Below are 23,897 nucleotides of genomic sequence, written 5' to 3' on the forward strand. Positions count from 1 at the left end.
TATCTACAACCTCTCTCCATGACTATAAATGTATTGTTTCGTAAATTTTTAGTTTTATATAATCTTTTGATTGGTATAATTTTTTTAAATAATATTCCTTTCTCACAAATTTAAATTATATTGTCTCAGTTAAAGTCACAAGGAGGAAATCCATAATTGGTTTTATTTTACTAAATAACACTTATGTACAAAGTGATTAAATGTACACTGTCAATTTCCCAAATGAATAAATAAATAAAAAAAACATTAATATGAGACTTATGGAAGATGAAAAAGGTATTTTTGTTATGTGTTTTTGGGGTTTTATGCCGTGTTGCACTAACTCCTTCTTTAGCCAACGTTTCGGACAGCATTGCAGTGTTCATTATCAGGGCAGATGTGTTATTTGAGGTTGTGGTGAAATGTGAGCTTATGTATGAGGATGGGATCCCGTGTTACCAGCTCCAACCCTCTGAGCAAACATAAACGTATAATTTTTTTTTTTTAAACGTTGGCTAAAGAAGAAGTTCCGCAACACGGAATAATCCCCCAAAAACAAATAACAAAAATACTTTTGGCAGTGAAAAAAATCTTAAATCATATGAAAAAGGTATTTCTCCACTGTGAATCCGTATCTATTCGTGAAGGTCGGATTTTTGATAAAATGCATAGTTTCACAAGAAACATGAAAAAGGATTCTCAACTGTGAGTCGGCATGTGTCCCGTCAATTTGCTCTTTTTATAACATGCATAGTTGCACACGGAACATGAAAAAGGTTTTTCTCCACTGTGAGTTGTAAATAATGTTGTAAATAATTAAGAACTCATTACCATTTACTGAGGGGAAAACATAGATTGGTTTGACTAACCATAGATCAAGTCATCGGTTTAACCAGTAATAAATCAATGTATGCACCTTCAAAATTTACATTTGAAATAGTATAAATACGTCGTCTCAATGTGGACTAACCACAGTTTGAAAATGGCCTTCTAAGCCGAAACAGCTGTCACAATAATAAAAAACTAAAACACTTGCAGAACTTAATAATAATATTATAAAATTTAATCTAAATTAAATTTATAAAAAAAAAAATTAAATGGAGTTCTACGAATTAAACACAAAAACAATAAATAAAAAAAGGTTATTCTCCATTGTGAGTCAGATGTCGAACTTTAGTTGACTCTTTCGATAACACGCATAGTTGCACAGGGGACATGAAAAAGGTTTTTCTCCACTGTGAATCAACATGTGTCTCTTAAGTTTACTTTGGTGATAACTTGCATAATCACACTCCAAACATAAAAGTGGTTTTTCTCCACTGTGAATCAGCATGTGTCTCTTTAGTTTACCCTGTTAATAACTTGCATAGTCGCACTCTGAACATAAAAGTGGTTTTCTCCACTGTGAGTCAGCATGTGTGTCTTCAGGTTACCCTGTTAACAACATGCATAGTCGCACTCTGAAAATGGAAGAGGCTTTTTTCCATTGTGAGTCAGCATGTGCCTCTTCAGCTGACCCTTCTGACAACATGAAAAAGGTTTTTCTCCACTGTGAATCCGCATGTGTCCGTTAAGGTCTCTTTTTTGATAACATACATAGTTGCACACTGAACATGAAAAAGGTTTTTCTCCACTGTGAGTCACCATGTGCATCTTCAGCTGACCCTTCTGACAGCACGCATAGCTGCACACGGAACATGAAAAAGGTTATTCTCTACTGTGAGTCAGCATGTGGCGCGTAAGTTGGCTCTTTTGATAACATGCATAGTTGCACACTGAACATGAAAAAGGTTTTTCTCCACTGTGAGTTAGCATGTGCATCTTCAGCTGACCCTTCTGACAACACGCATAGCTGCACACGGAACATGAAAAAGGTTTTTCTCCACTGTGAGTCAGCATGTGGCTCGTTAGGTGGCTCTTTTGATAACATGCATAGTTGCACACTGAAGAGGAAAAAGGTTTTTCTTGATTGTGAGTTAGCATGTGCATCTTCAGCTGACCCTTCTGACAACACGCATAGCTGCACACGGAACATGAAAAAAGTTTTTCTCCAGTGTGAGTCAGCATGTGGCGAGTTAGGTAGCTCTTTTGATAACATGCATAGTTGCACACTGAACATGAAAAAGGTTTTTCTCCACTGTGAGTCAGCATGTGGCTGGTTAGGTGGCTCTTTTGTTGACATGCATAGTTGCACACTGAACATGAAAAAGGTTTTTCTCCACTGTGAGTCAGCATGTGCCTCTTCAGATGACCCTTATGACAACACGCATAGCTGCACACGGAACATGAAAAAGGTTTTTCTCCACTGTGAATCCGCATGTGTCCGTTAAGGTCGCTTTTTCGATAACATGCATAGTTGCACACTGAACATGAAAAAGGTTTTTCTCCACTGTGAGTCAGCATGTGCCTCTTCAGCTGACTCTTCTGACAACACGCATAGCTGCACACGGAACATGAAAAGAGTTTTTCTCCACTGTGAGTCAGCATGTGTCCGTTGAGATTGCTTTTTTGATAACATGCATAGTTGCACAAGGAACATGTAAAAGGTTTTTTTCCACTGTGAGTCAGCATGTGTCTCTTCAGCTGACCCTTCTGACAACACGCATAGCTGCACACGGAACACGAAAAAAGTTTTTCTCCAGTGTGAGTCAGCATGTGGCGAGTTAGGTAGCTCTTTTGATAACATGCATAGTTGCACACTGAACATGAAAAAGGTTTTTCTCCACTGTGAGTCAGCATGTGGCTGGTTAGGTGGCTCTTTTGTTGACATGCATAGTTGCACACTGAACATGAAAAAGGTTTTTCTCCACTGTGAGTCAGCATGTGCCTCTTCAGATGACCCTTATGACAACACGCATAGCTGCACACGGAACATGAAAAAGGTTTTTCTCCACTGTGAATCCGCATGTGTCCCTTAAGGTCGCTTTTTCGATAACATGCATAGTTGCACACTGAACATGAAAAAGGTTTTTCTCCACTGTGAGTCAGCATGTGCCTCTTCAGCTGACTCTTCTGACAACACGCATAGCTGCACACGGAACATGAAAAGGGTTTTTCTCCACTGTGAGTCAGCATGTGTCCGTTGAGATTGCTTTTTTGATAACATGCATAGTTGCACAAGGAACATGTAAAAGGTTTTTTTCCACTGTGAGTCAGCATGTGTCTCTTTAAATTTCGCTTTTGAGCATTTGAATAGTTGCACTTGAAACAAGAAAAAGATTTTTCTATTACATGGGAGCTTACGTTCATGGCAAAATTTGACTTGGGAGAGAAGCAGTAGTTGCGATGGGGAGGAGTGTATCCTTTTTCCACAAAATGCGTCTGAAGATCTGTAGACAAATTTGAAAAATAACATCGATGAAAATGACTCGGTGAAACTTATTTCCTAAACTTAGATTAAATAAGCTAAGTTAGTTCCTAGAAACGTTAAAAAACATAGGAGAGGCAGAATTGTTCAGTTTACAAAAATTGGTTTTACCTGCTGCCTTGGTTATTCTCCCAAAGCGTTCTAAGCATTCCTCTTTAACATCCAGCAGGTCTATGTCAATTTTCATATGAGTAAGCCCCGCTTCAACTTGTCGGGGTCCGAGATCCGCGTTTATGGTAACTCTATCCACATTAATGCTTCCTGGAATAAAAAAGGACAATAAATAGAATGAATTTTTGCATGACCAGCCCCAAACCAATTTTGGCTGCCCTAACAGTCTAAATTAGTACACGCCAAGGCAGGATATCACTGTAATCGATAAAATGATGATTTGTGTTTTTTTGTAACGCGGTATTTATCAAAAATAATATAAAGGGCCATGTGTTAGGTTAAATATTCGACGCCCGGAGCAAACTGCTCCAATTGTACCCACATGGGGGCAGCCCTGTATCTTCGTACCATTGATATGAAACGAAACATTTTTTTAATTGAAAAAAAAAATGCTATTTTTTTACGAATAAAGATACCATTGATCAACAATGTAGAAATGGGGATTTGGATGGAAGATTTAAAGGTCAATATCAGATAAAAATGACCTTAGACGTCTGCTTGAGGGAACTTCTTCAAGTAATAAAAACCCTGCTCTAGGGCACCATAAGTAGAGAGTTTTAAGTCAATGGGAAAGTGTTTTCTGAATCAATATTTATGAATTTGTAGCGATCGATACTGCTAGAGTATTCGAGAAAGCCGACCGGTTTAAAACGCATGGTCTGAGAATGTACGAGACATTTTATGCAACAAATTTCATCGCGTAATGTAAATAGGTACCAGCTACATGTCTAAGCGACGTCCAAGCGAACTACATACGACAATACTTTGCGATTGAATTATGATTGAACTATGAACATTTCGCGCACTTGCTTGAAGGTTCTAGGCTATTGCCTAGGCATAATTCCAGCGCCATCGAAACTACCAGAAGAATCTCGCTGAAGCGAGGGACCCGTAGTTTACCAGCGGTCTCGCGTATTTACCACCGCCGCCGGCGTTGTCTATATAAGTAGGCCCAACGCAGCGAGTAGTCAGTCATTTTTAACCAGTCAGCCAGCGTATTACGCCGCGTTTGTAAACTTAATCTAATTATTCACCCGCATTCCGCGCCAAAATAATATAGTGCCTTCTCGTATTAATCCTGTAAAACAAACGCGTTATTGTGTGTAGTAATTGCTATTTGTGCATTCTTAAATAAACGCTCAAACTGGATAAATCGAGACGTTTATTTAGTACACCAAGTTGCCCAAAAAATTTTAACGTATAAAAAATACGTGTTATTTACTTTATGTCCAAAATAAAATTAGCTAAAAATCGAGGAGTCGACAACTTATTGTAAATAATATAATACATTTAAAAGAGTGCTGTACTATGATGGTTTCCGGCAAGGACGCATTTTAAGGTATATACTATATACACCACATGAATTACAAGAGAGGATGTTGTGAAAAAGTATTTGTCCTGTTTGCACGACATTTCAAATCAGAGATGGATTCCGGACATCTGAATTTAAGGATCTATATTTTACACTTATGCAATGCAACTAACTGGCTGTTTGAGTACTCTCCGCATATTGCAAGCATTCCTTCTTTACAGCTGGGAGGTTGAAATCTAAATCCGAAAATTTAATTTCACCTCCATCTTCTTCCTGCAGCACTGGTTCCGTCTTGATGGATATAGTATCTGGCTTCAGTAGATCCATGGTCTGCTTTGGTAGGGCTTAGTAATTTGTTTAACCCCAAACAAATATATCTGAAACAGATCAAAGTTGTAACGGAATTCAAATATAAATCAGTTTTTTAAATTTGGATTCTCAAGTCGTAGCAAAAATACATATTAGAAAACCTCGAAGTTTTGACAAAGGTTGAGAGAGACGTCGTTTATCTTGGATAAATTCTTTATTTATTTACTGTTATGTATACCGCCATTCCGTTGTAATCATGTAATCATCAATGTAACAAGTATATTTGTTGTAATTTTTAAAAATGCATTTGAAATTCTAATCTAATAATAGGTAGATGTCAAATTGACAGTTTAAACATTCTGCTCTGACAAAACGCCCGATGATTCCCTAACTAAACTGGAATAACGGCCGCAACCAAAATGAATAGCGATGAATTTAACTATTATTACTAACCAAGAACCATCACATGCATGGGATAATAAGTTTGACAGGGCGGGATAAACAGAGTGTAGAAATAGGAAGAAAGACTGTCAGAGAAGAAAGCACATGTCAAAAAATATATAGGTTATGCATAGACAATAATAAAGTCATAGACAGTTAATATAATTTTCATGAAGCTGGGCTTTTAAGAACATTACAATTTCTTTCGACTTGCGTCTTGTAAATATTATAGCGCTAGCAGATCTTTAATCTATTAACTGTGAGAAATCTGTGACCCTTAAAAAAAACACAACAAGAAAAACGAAATCAAATCGTTTCTAATCGAATATTTAGGTCAAGCAATTCTGATTTTGTCCATTGTACATTTCTTTTACATATTTGGGTCAAAATTCCTTAAATAATTCTATTCATCAAAACACTCACTTGAGTCAAGTTAGAGAAGGGGTTTTCATAAAAGTTTTCTGTGAAAGGTAATTCCCTACGAAAATTTCCGATATTTGCTTCCACAAAGTAATTTTTCAAATCCATGTAGGGGCAGTTATTAGAGTATTTTTAAAGGAAGTAATTCCCATCAATATTTAATCAACTCCATAGGGGGGTGGGGGGGTTGTAAAATAACTCACAAGTATTTTATTCTTGGTCCCAATATAAACTACTTATGAGTGTTTTGGAACAAGGTATTTTATAGATTTGTCCAAAGTACAATCTACTACATGAAAATACCCGGTTCTTTTACTTAACTGGCTACGATTCAAACGCCTTTCCTCGTAGTGGTTCAATTTTAATTTATCATTTTCCAACAAAAAAATGCATTAATAAAATTATATTTTATGCAAAGAATCGTGGCTTCCTTTTTATCAGAAATAAGAAATTCTCTTTTCCAATAAAGAATTTATGACCAATAATGGTCTTTAATTTAATTTCTTAATATATATGAATGAATGTAATTCTAAGTAAACGAAATAAAAAATTCTGTGTTCTTCAATTTTCTGTTAAAAGCAGAGAAATTTCAAAATTCGATTTCGACGTAAAAAGCACGTCTTCATATTTCATATTTAATAACCTAAATGACGGGTTGTTTAGAAGAATTTTTATAATTCTACAAATTTCAAAATATATTTTCATGTTCTGTACAAAAATTTTATCAAGTTCTGTTATTATTTCAGTTCTGTCAAGTTACTAGCCTATTACTATATAGTAACAGAATTTGAATAGGACTTTCACAGAACTCGAAAATGAACGTTCAAATTCTCCGTAACAACCCTTTCCGATGTATGATTTTAAATCAAATCCTTTATTTAAAGAGTTTCAAATTTCAAGTCATCGTAGATTATTTTAATACAGATTGATTGTTCATCTTGGAGCAAGATTTTACATGACTTGTGCTGTCCTGAAAAAACAAGTAGTAAAGAAAGATACTTTAAGCTCGCTTTTGCAGGATAGCACTTTGTTTAAAAAATCTTTCTTGTTGTGATGGAATATTTCGACATTTTAAAGATTTTTATTTTTTAAATAATATTTTAGTTCATTGAATGGGGTAGGCTACGATTGAATATTATATTGTCTATGGTCGCGCATTTTTTTAGTTTTCTCTATCCTCGTCGATGGTGTGTGACGTATTTTTGTTGCACGCAATATTTTTTCTAAATATACCTATGACCAATTTGCTAAGTACAAAAAGCCCGAAGTTTCCGGTCTAGTGAGTGGTTTATTTATGTGTCTGGACTTGAAACACATCTGAAACCGACACGCCCAACACCGATTTCTTTTAGAAAAAAATAACAGATTTCATTGGCTTAGAGTTTGACATTTCGCTCGAGGCCACGCGACACGGTTGCCGAAATTAGTTAAATTATATTATTTCGTGTCTAAAATATTGCTTGTTAAAGTTCTTTGTGATTAAAATAAAAAGCAAGTGTAGTGATAGCGACTTACAAACATATATTCAACTCGATGTACTACCTACGTAAGTTCACCTTTAAAGTGAATTAAAGTGTGTTTAAAATTTATTATTTTTCCAAATAAACCAAAGTAAATGCATTATTGGGTAATTTTTGTTGTTTATTTTAAATAATATATATTAGCTGTTCTGTATAATTATTAAAGTTTAATGTGTTAGTGTAGTAAAGTAATCAATCATTAATTTCTCAGGTAAATTACACATATACATCTATAAACTGTTGTTTTCCAAATAAAAAAGGTAACGATGATTTAATCTACAATATCATAAAATACATATAGTGAATTAAGTATGCTTTATTAATTATCTTTTCATTCTTGCATACGAAAAACATATTTTTTTAGGCATCTTTTATATGATAACAGACTTCATTCATCATTGATATGAAAATCATCATTTCTTTATCTACGCAGGCGATATATTAGAAAATTTTGTTCAGCATTAGTGGCAGGATTGTTGCAATAATATGATTCTAGTTGATCTACTAGGAACACGATAATTTATCGGCGATACTATTTCCGGGTGATTCAAATCAGTTACTGTTCATTTTAAATAAAAAAATCAAATAAGTAAATATTCGTTTTAACGATAAGAGTAGCAATTTTTCGATAGTGTAAATGCGTCCTGTCCATCACCAAAAGAGACCACACTAGAGGTGAGGCGTATTTATTGTACCCAGTAAAAGTACCGGGTATTTCCATGCGATACTTTGTACTTGTGACAGATCTCCAACATTGTGACAGATCTCCAAAATACCTGGTTCCAAAATACTCATGAGTATTTTATACCGGGACTAAATGAATATCTTTAATAGGTACTTTTTCCAGGTATTTTTGATAGGTATTTTTGATGGGTATTTTTATTGGGTATTTTTAAAGGTATTTTTGACGGGTATATTTCATGTGTATTTGCGACCGGAAAACTGTGAGGAATTTTTCGAAATGATGGAATTCCGTAGCTACCCCCCCCCCATGTGGGGAAACACATATGATGTTTTTGGCTTGGCTGTGCGGAATTTTTTTGAAGTTCTGTAACAACCACACCCCCATGGATTTCAAATATTTCGTGGGGAGTACTCATTTTGAAATTTTTTTGTGGGGAATTATGTTTATTCTCATTTTAAATTATGTATACAGAAATTCTCTAACAACCCCCCCACCCCACGGATTTTGAATAATGAAAGGGGGAATCATTCTCAAGTATAATGTTTGTGGGTAATATGTGGGCAGAATTTATGCGATTAGAATTACTCATTCTGAATCAATCCTCAGGTCGGGATTAAATACTTCTGAGTATTTTGTCACCGGTATTTTTACCAGGTATTTTCCTGAACCTGTACTCATTGTACCCAGGAACGAAAAGTACTCATAGGACCCACCTCTAGACCACACAATCTTCCTTCCCATCTACTCCCGTCCTACGTCTCTTTATCCTATACCTATATCCCCCATCCCTCCCACACCCCTCATCATATCTTGTAATAAACTGATATCACTTATATTGTCGCACTTTTATAATTAATATAAGCAGAATGTTAATATTTACAAAAGATTATTATTATTATTCTTTGTATGGCCCGTATATCAGTCAGTCCCTATCATCGCTATGAGAGATATTTTATACTTCTATCAAGTTACTCCCTGGCGGGAGCCCTTGCAAGTGATATGATTACAAAAAATACCAAAATAATATATATAAATTAATTTTAAAGAATTACTGTCCAGTTTACGAAACAAAAAATTTCTCTGACGTCATTACTGTCCCTTATTGTTGACACATTGTTTCTTCACCGTCGTTCCTTCCCGTTTCCGAACTCCGTTTTACCCACATTATTTAATTAATCATCTGATACTTGTGATAATTATTGGTAAGTTCTAATGCTTAAGGAAAGTAATCCATTTGGGGTTTTTTTAAGGAATATTTAGACTATCACGACGTCATATTTCGTATAGTATATATTATTTCGAAGACATTGATTAAAATCATACCGGATTATAAAAACATGGACTTTGTGACTTCTTATTTGGATAAAATGGAACAATAATACCAATGTATCTTTATATACGGAGTCATCTGACCATTGACAACGATTTTAACAGAATATTCCAAGTGAAATCAAATAATCAAAGCTCATACAAATTAGAATTCCGTTACAACTAGGTTCTGTTTCAGGTAAATTGGTTTGGGATTGAAGTAATTATCAAACGCTACCACAGCAGTGCTATGGATCTACTTAATCCAGAGACTGTTTCCATCAAGACGGAACCAGAGCCCAAGGAAGAAGGTGGATGTGAAATGCCGCATACTGATATAAACTTCGACCTCCCAGATGTAAAGAAGGAATATTTGCATAATTTGGAGAGTACTGGGACTGCTCGTTAGTTGCATTGCGTATTTTATCTAAAATATTTTGATTTGTCAGGTAGACGAGGTATGTGCTTGTTCACAACTTCCTCTCTTTCCGTAAATACGCCTATTTGGTATTTATTGTTATTGTACCTTTGCCGGAAACAGCCAAACTACAACACTGTTTAAACATAATATTTTGTTTTTGAAAAATACCGCACAAGAATCTCAACTGCTCCCAGCCTCTTGGAGCAATTGGATAAAATTGTGAGGTTGTAGGTTACAGGAAGGAGATATGCAAGTGGAAGGTGCAAAGAACCTTGCTATTCATATCTGGTCACTGTTTTATTTGTTAATTGATCAATGTTTTATTTGTTAATGTGAAACCAGGACGATACTGAGAATATTTTCCGTATCTTTTTAAGGGATACATTGTGAAATATCGCAATCATGATAAATCATTTAAAATTATTGGCGCACGCCGGGATTTGAACCCGTGGCCTCATGATTGCTAGTCGAGAGCCTTACGCCGACCAAGGAAATCGCTATGGCCAACGATAAGTTCCCAATTCCTCAAGTTTTCACCTCATCCTATTTGCGACGTGATGTCGGTTATGTGTAGTTATATGAATTAAAAATTCGTTAATATTGATGTAAGAAAACTTGACTCCATTGACTTTACCCAACCAAACTTCGCACCGAAAGTGTCCTTCTTGAAACACCGGTCCTTGTGGACATATGGAGTCATTGTTTTTTCTTAATTTAAACTTCAAGTCTGTTAACCTTACTCTCGCTTCTGTATCGTTAATCAATTAAATATTCTTATAACTTTATTTTAAATTTTTTTAAATGTTTCTAGGTAGCATTACTGTGGAGACAGTTCCCATAAAGGTGGAACTTGGACCCCCAGAAGTACATATGGGGGGATTTCCTTACAAAAAAATGGACATAGACCTTCCGGATGTTAAAAAGGAATGCTTACAACGCTTTGAAAGAATTACCCAGACAGCAGGTAAAATCAGTTTTTTCTCTTAAAATAAACAATTTGTTCTATCCTATTTTGTAAGCTTTTTTGGTACTTACTGTCTTTTATAAACGTATTATTTGTGAATTTACCGACAGATCTGAAGACGCATCCTGTGGAAAAACGATTCTCTTGTCCCCATTGTAACAACTCATATTCTCATAAGTCAAAATTCAAGAGTCACTTACGCACTCATACTGGTGAAAAACCCTTTTCATGTTCTGAATGCAACTATTCATATTTTCGAAAGGAACATCTGATTCACAGTGGAGGAAAACCTTTTTCGTGTTCCGACTGTAATTATTCATGTTCTCAAAAGGGAAATTTGACGAGACACATGCAGACTCACAGTGGAGAAAAACCTTATTCATGTTGAAAACAACTACTCATATTCTCAAAAGGGACATTTTAGGAAACACATGTCGACGGACATAGGAAAAAACCCTTTTTTATATGCCCGAAAGGACCATGGACTCTTTTCATGTTCTGACTGCAATTATTCGTTATTATTTTTTTGGTAAACTAATGTTTTAAGACAAGATTTTTTTATGCATAGCACAAAGGGTAACAATTATTTTACTCGCAATAATTATTCGCCTGAAATACTCATCCACATTGAACAATCATCCACATTGTATTGTAGTATTTCTCCTAAAATTGTATAAAAAACCAAATTAAAACAAATTATTATTGCGATGCCGGTCGGTAAGTCAACATTGAAGTTAACTGCGCAACATTCAGTATTGCCAGGATCAAAATATGTTTTGTAGTTTCGTTAATTTTACGCTGGTCCAATTTAACGACTGTCCAATATTCCATACTCTCCCCTACATTGAAGTCATTTAGAGAATGTGTCGACCATGTGGTCTTCATGTGTGCATTATATCTATCTATTTAAATAAAAATTCAAATTTTCGTTTGTAACAGACCTCATTGTAACATACTTTTCTTCCGCATGGGTTCTGTATATGTTTAAGAGAAAAAAAATATTTTGTATACTAGTTCACTGAATCATTATTTACTTGTTTGTTAACACCCATATGGGGGTATAATATATATAAATATAAATTCGTAAAATTAATGCATTACTTTAGTGCATTCATGTTATTTATTAATTAATCCTATGTTAGGTTAGCTCACATCGTCGTGTGTGCTGCTGTATTAAAAACTACAGTGATTATCAAACAATGGATCTTTAAATATTTATGTGTATGTATATATTATATGTCACAAATAAAAAGAAAAAACATCAATATTTGAGGAAAGTATGTTTTCTCAATTCCTCTAAACTTAATCATTTCCTCAATCTTAGTATTTTCTTTGGGGATTTTGTTATACCTACATTTGGACGGCCTGGTACATGAGAGGGTGCTTGATTTTTTCTTGTTGGCAATCTGATGTTCCTTTCATTTCTCGTCCCGTGACCGTGTATCTCGTGGTTGTAATTCATTTTTCTATTCAGTTCCTTCGACATCATCACTATTTAATTTTATATATAAAAATAATAACATTAAAATAAATAGTTTGATTTACCGTCATAAAATTTTGCTCACTCATGTCTCTTATCCGTGTATATTATGTTTTGCTTGAGTATTATTCGCTTTACTTTATTTTGCATTGCATTTTTTCATTTCTTCTTCGTTGCAGAGAAAAAGAATACTTGAACAGTAATTAAAATGACATGTTTCTTTATTTACCTTGTTTCGTATTCTGCCAAGGAATGAAATTGTATGGTCTGCATTATCTGAAAAGTTCAGCTTTGAGTTTATAATGAAATTGTATGGTCTGCATTATCTGAAAAGTTCAACTTTGAGTTTATAATGAAATTGTTTGGTCCGCATTATCTGAAAAGTTCAGCTTTGAGTTTATAATGAAATTTTATGGTCCGCATTATCTGAAAAGTTCAACTTTGAGTTTATAATGAAATTGTATGGTCCGCATTATCTTAACCCATTACCTCCATGACGATGTCTATAGTCATCAAAAAATAGATGAAAAGTATGATTTTTTTTTCACTGTGAATAAAGCTAAATCCCACCAAATTGTTATGCAGCATTTACAGATTGGTATGTTAGCTTTCAATAATTAAAATAATTTAATAAATTTTATTGATTATTCTATTTTTAATATTTTTTTTACTAAAGCCCTGAAAATAGACCCATTTTGAAAAAAAAAAAAATTTAAAACGGAAAAAATAAAACATGTGTGAATCACATATTGTTATCAAAAGATGAAATAGTCGACAAAACTGTTTCAACATAGTATTATATGCATAAGATGACCGCTGGATGTCACTGAAATCAGGTGATGCCTGCGCGCAACGTTTGGAGGTTAGCTGTGACAGTGTTTTCATATGTTTTTGGTTAGCTTGCCTTCAAATAATACGGTTTTGTTGTGTTTTTATGGGTGATTTTTATTAAAAATAATAGTTAGTCTGCAGTTTTCGGGTATTTTTAAACAGAGAATGTTGATGAACAGACGGACGAAGAGCTGATTGACGATGATTTGATGGCATATCACGACTTGACTGGAATCAGCCTTCGACATCCTCTCGTGCGAGTCGTAATACCTTGCGATTATCTATTTCAAATGCACCACCAGCCAAAAAATTAAAACTGTTGCGTTCCTGAACCGCTGAATGTGGTGCATAAAGATATGTACGAAAAGCTGAAATCTTATAATGCTTTTCAAGTGTTTTTATTATTCTTTGATGACGAAGTGATTCAGTTTATTCTTGAGAGGATGATCAAATACGCTCGATTTAAAACCAATACCGAATTCCAGTAAGATATATACGAATTGAAGCGTTTTCTTGGTTTCTGTGTTGACCGGCTAGAATACATTGCCATCTACCACAGATTATTATTCGTCTGACCCGACCTTGGGTGTAAGCGTCATCAAGAAAGGAACCAACGTCCACATTTCGAGCTTATAAAGCGCTATATACATTTTTGCGATAACAACAATCTAGATATAACCGACAGAATGGCTAAGGTACAATAATGACTAACGTTCCATCTTTATTTGTATTTGATGTTTTTGCACACAAACTTTCCATCGACGAGCAAATGGTGCCATATTTCGGTCGACATTATTGCAAGATGTACATTAAGAATAAGCCAATCAAAGTTGGCTACGAGATTTGGTGTCTTGCTTCCTCCGAAGGCTACCTGTTGCCAAGCAATGCCATATTCCTGAGCATCTGATACATATGACCCCGTATTAGGTCAAAGATTATCCTTCGTACTGTCTATGATGGAAAATATAGAGTTCCCCGCAAGCCATTATTCATTATCAAGTTATTTATGGACAATTTCTTCACATCTTACCATTTGATGTGTATCCTGAAGAATAAGAGAATGTGCGCTACTGGCATATGTAAGCCAGTTCGCTTTCCTAACCTTGAAGCTTCAGGCAAGTTGAAGACAGGAAAGTAATTGCCTAAAGGTAACATTTTCTTCTATATTTCCCTTGCGCATAGCGAACATTTACCTAGCAGGTGAATTTGATGCGGTGTTAGACGTAGAAAGCCAAATCCTCGAATGCCGTCTGTTAGGACAACCGTGAAGTAACAGTGGCCACGAACTATGATCGAATGGAGCCAGTATGTCAAGTGCAGAGTTGGCAGAAATTGAAGAAAGACAAAAAAGGCAAAGTTTTGAAGGAATAATGCAAAAAAAATCGTTTGCCCAGCGTGCCAACACGAAATTATAATTTGGGAATGGGTGGGGTAGACCTCCATGATAATGGTATACAAAATTATCGGGTCAACATTCGGTCAAAGAAGTGGTACTGGCCTTTATTTGCATCTTGCCTGAGCAGCACTCTTTTAAATGGATGGAAGTTGCTATACTTCTTTAGGAGGTACGAGCATAATATGGGAAACCAGATGACTAGGCGACAGAGAAAACCTTCCCAGAAGGCATTCCGTGTGGAGGTTACCCGTACTCTATTATTGTCTTTTCCAAATCAGGTCAATGCCGAATTCGGAGATTCTCGTGTGAAGGAAGATGGAAATCGTGTGCGTCGAATGCAAGAATTTCATTTGACATATCGTAGCGAATCTCAAATTCGTTGTGCTCTATGTAAAAAAAATCCAGCAGTCTATCGATGCCGGGCCTGCAACCGCGCCCTTCATTTTGACTGCTTCGAACGGTATCACTTAGAGAAAAATTTGGTTAGATTTGGTTAGTTTTCCTCATTCTAGAAGGTTTTTTCCAATATATTGAATTTTTTGTTGTTTTGTGTATTTTCCATTGATAAATTGTATTTTCATTCAATTATAAACAATGGCAATTATTTATTTAAAATTATCAATATAAATCTTACAGTTTACTGCATTTTACCCATACTTGACATAAATTTTGCTTAGGGGGGTTACCTCCAAGCGTTGCGTTTAGGCATCAATTTTCTAGACGCTCCGGTGAGAGGGTGGGCGGGCGGAAAATTCTAAAAATAATTTTGGACTCTCCTTTAAGTCTATACTATCGGGTTATAATGATGATTCAAGTTTAAAAAAATAAAATAAAAATCATGGAGGTAATGGGTTAAAAGTTCAGCTTTGAGTTTATAATGAAATTGTATGGTCCGCATTATCTGAAAAGTTCAGCTTTGAGTTTATAATGAGGCCTAGATATTTAATTTCTTCCATTTATTTAAATTATTTCTTCATTAATATAAAACTTTAGTTCGTCGTGCGTTTTTTTCCGCCTATATTCATGTATTTGGACTTAGAGTACTACAAAAATGCCCCTGATGCTAAATGATTTGAAAACCGAAGCTATCATGAAACTAAAAAAATATTACACCTTACTTCGACATCGAAATGGGAGGACACATCATTGAATGGAAAGATCAAGTCACAAATCTTGGCCTGTCTATGGACTGGCGCCTCAGCTGGAAATTTCACCAAGCTAGGATGCACGCATTGCACGCGTGCACGCGAAAAGCGATCTGTTAAGCTATTTTCAACAGACGAAGCCCGCTACTTCCCAGAACCAAACTCCTCATCTACTACTCGCTTATTCGCCCGGTACTGTCCTATGTGATTTCTGTATGGATCAGCATTTCACACTCGGACCACACGAGACTAAAGACGCTTCAAAATCTTTGCATCAAAATTACATACAACACGAGACTCAGATCCAACTTGAAGAGACTACACGAACGATAAAAAATACCGACATTATACGAATTTACACACAAACTGACTAGAGTATAATTCAATTATCTGGGCTCCATTGTATAAAATTCACCAACTAAAAATCGAGAGAGAGCAGCATTAATTTCTTAGTTGTATTAATTATAAATTAGGAATTCCTATCGAAGATCTTAATTAGGTACACCTTTTTAGAAAACTTATTACACTTGACCGACTTATCATCAAGGCGCACAATAACTGATTTAGTTTGTCTTTTCAAAGTTGCCATGACCAAATTGGACACCATGGATTCAACGAACCTTATTTCGTATCGTGAACCCACTCGTAATACAAGACAGACTGGTCTCTATAATGTTCCAAAGTCTGAATAATTATTTCGAAAATTCGCCAATTGAGAGGCTACACAGACTAGGTAATAATAATACTCAGTGAACAAACTAAAAAATATAGGTATATGGTAGAATATTTGTAACTGATCCAGAAAATGACTTTTTTCATACTTGCACACTTTGTTTTCTGCAATTTTTTTATACATATAAATGGAATGTTCCATAAAACACCCAATCGAGCGTTATAATTTATATAAGTCTACCATTATAAAAAAAATACCTAAATGATGTTTTTATGTAGCTTATATTATTATTTAGAAATATCGCGTAGGAACGTTAACATATTTTTTTCACTTTCTTCTTATTGTAAATTCCGTATTACCAACCTGTACTATTATTTTTATACTATCTGCACTTTTAAAACTGGTTTATTTATTTTTATATCTTTTCTTATATTATGTTTCTTATACAATGTATTATGTTAATTTTTGTCATTCATTTTGGTATTTTCTGTTGACACTATAGTATGCAGTAAAATATGTAAGTATCATGTACAAGTCCATCAGGGTGATTGAATTAATGAATACATAAGTTTACTGTATATTGACATAAAAAACCGACATACGCACTCACACACACCTCAACATGCAGGTCATCATTTAGCGATGTTACTGAAGGCGGTCTCTGTTTCAAGTTGACAGACGACTGTTTCCTCCCGCATAAGGTTTTCTGCGTTTTTCCTTATTCCAAAGGCAAATTCAGAGGAATTCCTAGTAATAAGGCGCAGCTGAATTTCCCTTCCAATCACAACATAACACAAACAGACACGTTTGTTGCATATGGCCGTGGTTGGCTGCTGGTGATGCTGGTGCTGAAGAGTATGAAGCCTGGTACACACGCAAAGCTCACATCAAAAGTTAATGTACAGCGCATCATCTTTTCTACCGACACACGACGCTATCAAATATTTCTTCCTATGGTAGGAGAGGGGGTCAGTTGAATTCGAGAGCGGCCGAGGAACATAATTTCATATATCAAAGTGACAACTTTACTTACTGACAGCTTGAGCACGTCTTTTATGTTTCTAAATTTACTAGCACACATGACGATATAAGTTCAGAACCACACTTATAGCGCGTTATCTTTTTACGTGTGTCGGGTCTGTATGGGATTGTATGGCGAGCGCTATTGAGCTTTATATTATCTGTTGATGTGCGCTTTGCGTGTGTACCAGGCTTTAACGCGCTATAAGTGTGGTTCTGAGCTTCGCTAACCGAATTTATTTTACGTAACCGCTCCCGACGCGATATTTGAAAAGTTATGCGTCCCCCTCTCCGCCGTAAAAAGGAGAGGGGGTCATTTTAATTACGGAGCTACCAACTAAGTTCCGTGTTCCCTTTGACAGCCATGACATAAGCAGCCTAATAATGCATTTCTTATTTATTATATTAGCTCATATCGTCATGTGTGCTAGTAAATTTAGAAACATAAAAAAAAAACTTTATTTGGCAAACATACTTAACATATATTTAAAATATAAATATAATCAATATTTGAATTTGAAGTAAACAAATTTTCGCCCTTTCAAAATTAATCATATTTTTAATCTCAGTATGTTTATATTGTAATATCATTCGGTTTTTTGATAAAGTTGGGCGGCCTGATACCTACATAGAGAAGCTTCTAGTTTGTTCGTTTGTTGATTGTTTTCAATTGTTTTCCTGGGTAATCTGGTTTGCTCTCGTCAGCTCTCGTGCTCTCTTCTCGTTCCCTGCCCTGGTGTTGGTCCTTGCCGCCTTTGCCTTCGACATTTTTGGAAATCGACGTGAGCTTATTTTACAATAATTTATTATATGTCGCTTTCGTCGATCGGCGTGCGAACTGCGAATTTCCTGATTCGACGGAGAGGTTATGTCAGGTTATGTGAAAATGCGCTATTTACGCGCAGGTTGTTTAAAATCTAAAAAGTTTATAAATAGCATTTATAATTATGTAGTTAATGTGCAGAAGTGTTCATCACGTAAAAATGGAAAATTACACGGTCTTCAATTGCAACATTTCGTTACGTGATTGTACCTAGGTAATGTCGAACAACGACGTACACAATATCGTTTCTCAAAACCTAATATTGCGTTGAAAATGGAAAGTACTGACGTTGAGCTGTCCAACAGATCCAGCAATAGGCGACAAGTATCATCCATTTCGAAAACGTGCTCAAGCTGTCAGTAAGTAAAGTTGTCACTTTGACAGATGAAATTATGTTCCCCGGCCGCTCTCGAATTCAACTGACCCCCTCTCCTACCATAGGAAGAAATATTTGATAGCGTCGTGTGTCGGTAGAAAAGATGATGCGCTGTACATTAACTTTTGATTTGAGCTTTGCATGTGTACCAGGCTTTATGCTCCATACATGCAATTTTTGTAGAGTTTTTAGGTAACAACTTTTTTCCGTACCGAGGAAATACAAGTCCTCCAATCCTATAATATTTATATTTTTTTATGTATTTTACGCCTATTAAGGCTTTTATATACACAATCTATAACAATATTTACGAAATTATACTAGAAAATAGTGCAGGAAATTACTATTTAAAACACTTGCACAAAAATATATGGTAAAAATTGTGAGGCTCAATGACACAGTTCTATTTGTATAAAGAACAGTAAATTTAAATGATTCATCAGTTCATGGTAAATAATAATCTTGAAAATCAAAATAAAAGACGACGAACATAAAAGACCACGTTCATGGAAATCACAATAATTTTCTATGACTTTTCTCTTGTCTATGCATAACCTAAAAATTATTGTGACGAGTGCTTTCTTCGCCAACAGTCGTTTCTTCCTGTTTCCTGTTTATTTATTCCTGTTTACTTATTCCATGCCTGTGATGGTTATTGGTAAGTAATAATGCCTATTTTCATCGCTATTCATTTTGGTAGCGGCCGTTATTCCAGTTTAGGGAAAAAATTCGGTTTATGGGTGAAATTCCTAAAAATTAAAACTAGTTATTTTTATACTAACTTTGGGCCGGGGAATCCGAATCTGGAAGAATTAGGTGGCGGCAAGCAATATTAACTGAATTACACGACTTTAAAATTTCGACGCACAAAAAATTTAACTGGCCATTTTGAACGCTTTCTGACAATAAAACTAGTTATCTTTATACTAACTTTGGGACGGGGAATCCGAATCCGAAAGAATTAGGTTGGGGCAAGCAATATAAACTGAAATATACGACTTAAAAATTTTAGATGCAAACAATATACAACGGCATTGCCGATGCGTTTTTTGACAGTAAATCCATAGAAAAATAACCAAAGATATATAAAATTAAGTGTTGCTAGTAAGCAATAATATCAATAACGTAAAATAACATGTTTATAATTTCAGTAATATTTCATATTCAAACAGTTAGATTTAGGTTTATTATCACGAAAGGTGAGTTTTTATGTCGGGGGAGACGATAAAATATGCATTTTATATTTTACTCTCAAAAATATTTATCCCTAAAACTAAATTTAAAAACTAAAGAAACGAAAGTGCCCCCTTCGTAGCGCCTACTCGCGTCAAGGCAAGAAAACATCCCAGTTTTCAAGTAGTTTAGCGGCTACGCTAGGTTTGTGTAACATGGTTTGTGATAGAAAAGAAAGTGCCCCTGTCGTAGCGCCTACTCGCGTCAAGGCAAGAAAACATCCCAGTTTTCAAGTAGTTTAGCGGCTACGCTAGGTTTGTGTAACATGGTTTGTGATAGAAAAGAAAGTGCCCCCTTCGTAGCGCCTACTCGCGTCAAGGCAAGAAAACATCCCAGTTTTCAAATAGTTTAGCGGCTACGCTAGGTTTGTGTAACATGGTTTGTGATAGAAAAGAAAGTGCCCCTGTCGTAGCGCCTACTCGCGTCAAGGCAAGAAAACATCCCAGTTTTCAAGTAGTTTAGCGGCTACGCTAGGTTTGTGTAACATGGTTTGTGATTGAAAAGAAAGTGCCCCCTTCGTAGCGCCTACTCGCGTCAAGGCAGGAAAACATCCCAGTTTTCAAGTAGTTTAGCGGCTACGCTAGGTTTGTGTAACATGGTTTGTGATAGAAAAGAAAGTGCCCCCTTCGTAGCGCCTACTCGCGTCAAGGCAAGAAAACATCCCAGTTTTCAAGTAGTTTAGCGGCTACGCTAGGTTTGTGTAACATGATTTGTGATACAAAAGTGAATAAAATGTATCTGAATACTTTACGTAAATGAAATAATGTTAGCAAAATTAAAATATAAAATGCATATTTTATCGTCTCCCCCGACATAAAAACTCACCTTTCGTGATAATAAACCTAAATCTAACTGTTTGAATATGAAATATTACTGAAATTATAAACATGTTATTTTACGTTATTGACATTATTGCTTACTAGCAACACTTAATTTTATATATCTTTGGTTATTTTTCTATGGATTTACTGTCAAAAAAACGCATCGGCAATGCCGTTGTATATTGTTTGCATCTAAAATTTTTAAGTCGTATATTTCAGTTTATATTGCTTGCCCCAACCTAATTCTTTCGGATTCGGATTCCCCGTCCCAAAGTTAGTATAAAGATAACTAGTTTTATTGTCAGAAAGCGTTCAAAATGGCCAGTTAAATTTTTTGTGCGTCGAAATTTTAAAGTCGTGTAATTCAGTTAATATTGCTTGCCGCCACCTAATTCTTCCAGATTCGGATTCCCCGGCCCAAAGTTAGTATAAAAATAACTAGTTTTAATTTTTAGGAATTTCACCCATAAACCGAAGCTTACCCCAGTTTAGTTAGGGAATCATTGGGCGTTTTGTCAGCAGAATGTTTAAACTGTCAATTTGACTTCTACCTGTGATGAGATTAGTTTTTCGAAGGCATTTCTTAAAATATACTGAAATAAAAAATATACGCGCTACGCGTATGCGGAATGGCGGCAGACACAGTAAATAACTATATAGTTATCCGACGATTTTCTTAACCGTTGTCATTATTTCAAGGTCAAGATAATATCACCATTTACATCATTACTACCAGTGGCGGCTCGAGCACATTTTCGGTGGTGGGGACCGTCATTTTTTATGTGTAGATACTGACATTTCATTGCCAGAAAATGGGAGTACGAGATCCAATATAAATATATACACGAATAGGTTTTTTACTGCAACAAAAACACTAGCACATAACCAAGATTTTTTAGAAAACCACTCTGGATTAAAATTTAACTTTTTACGAGCTTTAACAACATGAAACTCGATTACAATGTCCCTAGGTTGGTGAGCACCTAGGCGTTTCACTTCTACTTTTTCGTCAAATGTTAACGTACTGAATTTATTTTTCAGTAAAAAGTCGACTTCATTCATTTTTTCGAATAATTTCTAACAAAAATTATTATTAGATAAGAAGATAAGTCACGCACCTAACCAGAAACACCAAATATTCATAAATATTACGTTTAATAAAAAATAACACAAGTTAATCGTAGATACTTCAGTTTAAAGCGCTTTTACCACGAGAACGGCGCTATAGAAATAAGAAATGATCCGATCAATCGATATCAATACTATTATTTTACTTAAACATCACAAACGATTATAACACGACTAACGCATATTCTGACCCGTGCATAACTGACCTAACTGACCTACTTCAATTATTAGAACTAAAACAAACGATCACAAGGGGATTTTCAAGTCTGTCCCCTGAGATTTCGTTAGAAGATTCAAATACGCATGCGCAAATTCTTAAAATTTTATACAAGAGTATTCGTACAAGTAGAATAATCATTTTAGTGGGAATAAATCCCTGGGGTTGTCCCCCAACTGCGCAGAACGTTCTGCGCATAACTGGACGCTAGCTAGTTCGGGCTCGTCGGTCGCGTGTCGCGTTGGTATTAGTTAGTATGCTGCAAGGAACGGAGGAGGCTAGTCGCACGTTCGTCGGAAGAAACTTTTCAAATTTCGAGCTTAAAAATTACCCTAATGAATTTTTAGTTGAAATTTCTGCAACTGTTAATTACTTTCATGTAAAGAATGCATTAATTATTTTTTGCGAACTGAAAGAATTGTCATTTTTTTCTTGGTAGATTTCTGGAATATCTGTAGTGGGGACTGTCCCCACGGTCCCCTTGTGAAGAACCGCCACTGATTACTACCAAATATGTGTTTTGATATCACATATTAAAATCTCACTAAAATGAGAGTTCTGTTAAAACTATTTTTTGTTTCAGGTAATATTTCTGGCCTAAACGAATTTCCAAACGCTACAACAGCAGTCCCATGGATCTACTAAATCCAGACATTGTTTCCATCAAGACGGAACCAGGACCCCAGGAAGAAGGCGGAGGTGCAATGCCGTATACGGATATTGATTACGACCTCTCAGATGTAAAGAAGGAATGCTTGCAATATGCGGAGAGTACTCGGACAGTCAGTTAGTTGCACGGCATACGTATAAAATGTTGAATTTTAATTTCGGATGTTCGGACTCCATGTCCGTTTGGAAATGCCGTGTTAACAGGACATATTTACGTTCTGGTCGTTTATAAGTTTATTTTTATTTACTTCTATATGCACTTTTGTAGAAAACTTTAAAATTAGAGAACTCTTATAACTTATATATTTCTCACAATACAGTCTTCATTATTCAAGCTTTCACTCAGCCATTGGGTCAAATGGTTCTTCCTAGTTGAAGCATGCATCTGACGATCTGAAGCGGACATCTGGAGTCATTCTTATTCATCAAAGTCACCGTTTTTTTTTAAAAAATCACGCTTTTCAATATTTTTTAATGGGGTATTAAATCCTTAAAGAATTATTTAAAAAAAAAAACACTTTGTCGTGTATCAAATTGTAGGTATTATTGATTTTTTCAGTTAACATTAATGTGGAGACTGATACCATCAAGGCGGAATTTACTCCCCGAGACGAAGAGGAGAGGGGATTTTCTTATATGGATATTGGCATAGACCTGCCTGATGTTAAAAACGAATGCTTAGAAAGCATTCATACTATTACCGAGACAGCAGGTATAACCGATTTCTTTGTAATATTTAAATTCAATCGTGCTAACTTATTTTTTGAGGTTTTTTTATGAGCCTTCTTTATTCGTATTATTTTTCAAATTTGTCAACAGAGCTGAAGACGCATCTCGTGGAAAAACTATTCGTATGTCCCCATTGTAACTACTCCTGTTCTAGTAAGTCAAATTTCGGAAAACACTTTCGCACCCATGCTGGAGAAAAAACTTTCTCATGTTCCTACTGCAACTATTCATGTTCACGAAAAGGCCATATATTGAGCCACATGCTGACTCACAGTGGAAAAAAAACCTTTTCTATGCTACAAGTGCAGTTATTCATGTGTTCAAAGGGGATGTTTGGCTATCTCATAGTGGAGAAAACCCTTTTTTATGTTCTAACTGCAACTATTCATGTTCTCAAAAAAGCAATCTGACGACTCACGTGCTGACTCACACTGGAGAAAAACGTTTTTTATGTGCCAA

At 35.4% G+C, this 23,897-nt stretch overlaps 3 protein-coding genes and 1 long non-coding RNA gene across 4 annotated transcripts in view; 3 read left to right on the top strand and 1 right to left on the bottom strand.

The window, feature by feature from the left end:
• LOC149415985 (uncharacterized) overlaps nt 1-23,897 on the top strand; it is a 498,120-nt gene that overhangs the window by 114,856 nt on the left and 359,367 nt on the right. The window contains exon 4 of the mRNA XM_089641838.1: nt 23,529-23,591. Coding sequence (XP_089497964.1) covers nt 23,529-23,591 — 63 coding nt within the window. The remainder of the gene's footprint in view (nt 1-23,528; nt 23,592-23,897) is intronic.
• On the bottom strand, nt 1,635-5,667 carry LOC149415990 (uncharacterized). Its single transcript, XM_089641636.1, has 4 exons — nt 5,592-5,667; nt 5,003-5,206; nt 3,458-3,607; nt 1,635-1,663 (listed from the first exon to the last, which is right to left on the bottom strand). Exons 2-4 carry the CDS (start codon nt 5,154-5,156, stop codon nt 1,635-1,637), a joined length of 333 nt encoding a protein of 110 aa, XP_089497762.1. The 5' UTR covers nt 5,157-5,206; nt 5,592-5,667.
• On the top strand, nt 7,252-11,858 carry LOC149415991 (uncharacterized). The gene is made up of 4 exons (XR_016303623.1): nt 7,252-7,545; nt 9,712-9,916; nt 10,745-10,897; nt 11,008-11,858. It is a non-coding gene; the product is annotated as an uncharacterized LOC149415991 (long non-coding RNA).
• LOC149415992 (uncharacterized) lies at nt 22,313-23,489 on the top strand. The gene is made up of 3 exons (XM_089641637.1): nt 22,313-22,419; nt 22,624-22,826; nt 23,269-23,489. The coding sequence occupies exons 2-3, from the start codon at nt 22,673-22,675 to the stop codon at nt 23,487-23,489; spliced, it is 375 nt and encodes a 124-aa protein (XP_089497763.1). The 5' UTR covers nt 22,313-22,419; nt 22,624-22,672.

The sequence above is a fragment of the Hesperophylax consimilis genome, chromosome 17 (genome assembly GCF_061612785.1).
Source record: "Hesperophylax consimilis isolate HC1 chromosome 17, BYU_Hcon_1.0, whole genome shotgun sequence".
Lineage (NCBI taxonomy): Eukaryota > Metazoa > Arthropoda > Insecta > Trichoptera > Limnephilidae > Hesperophylax > Hesperophylax consimilis.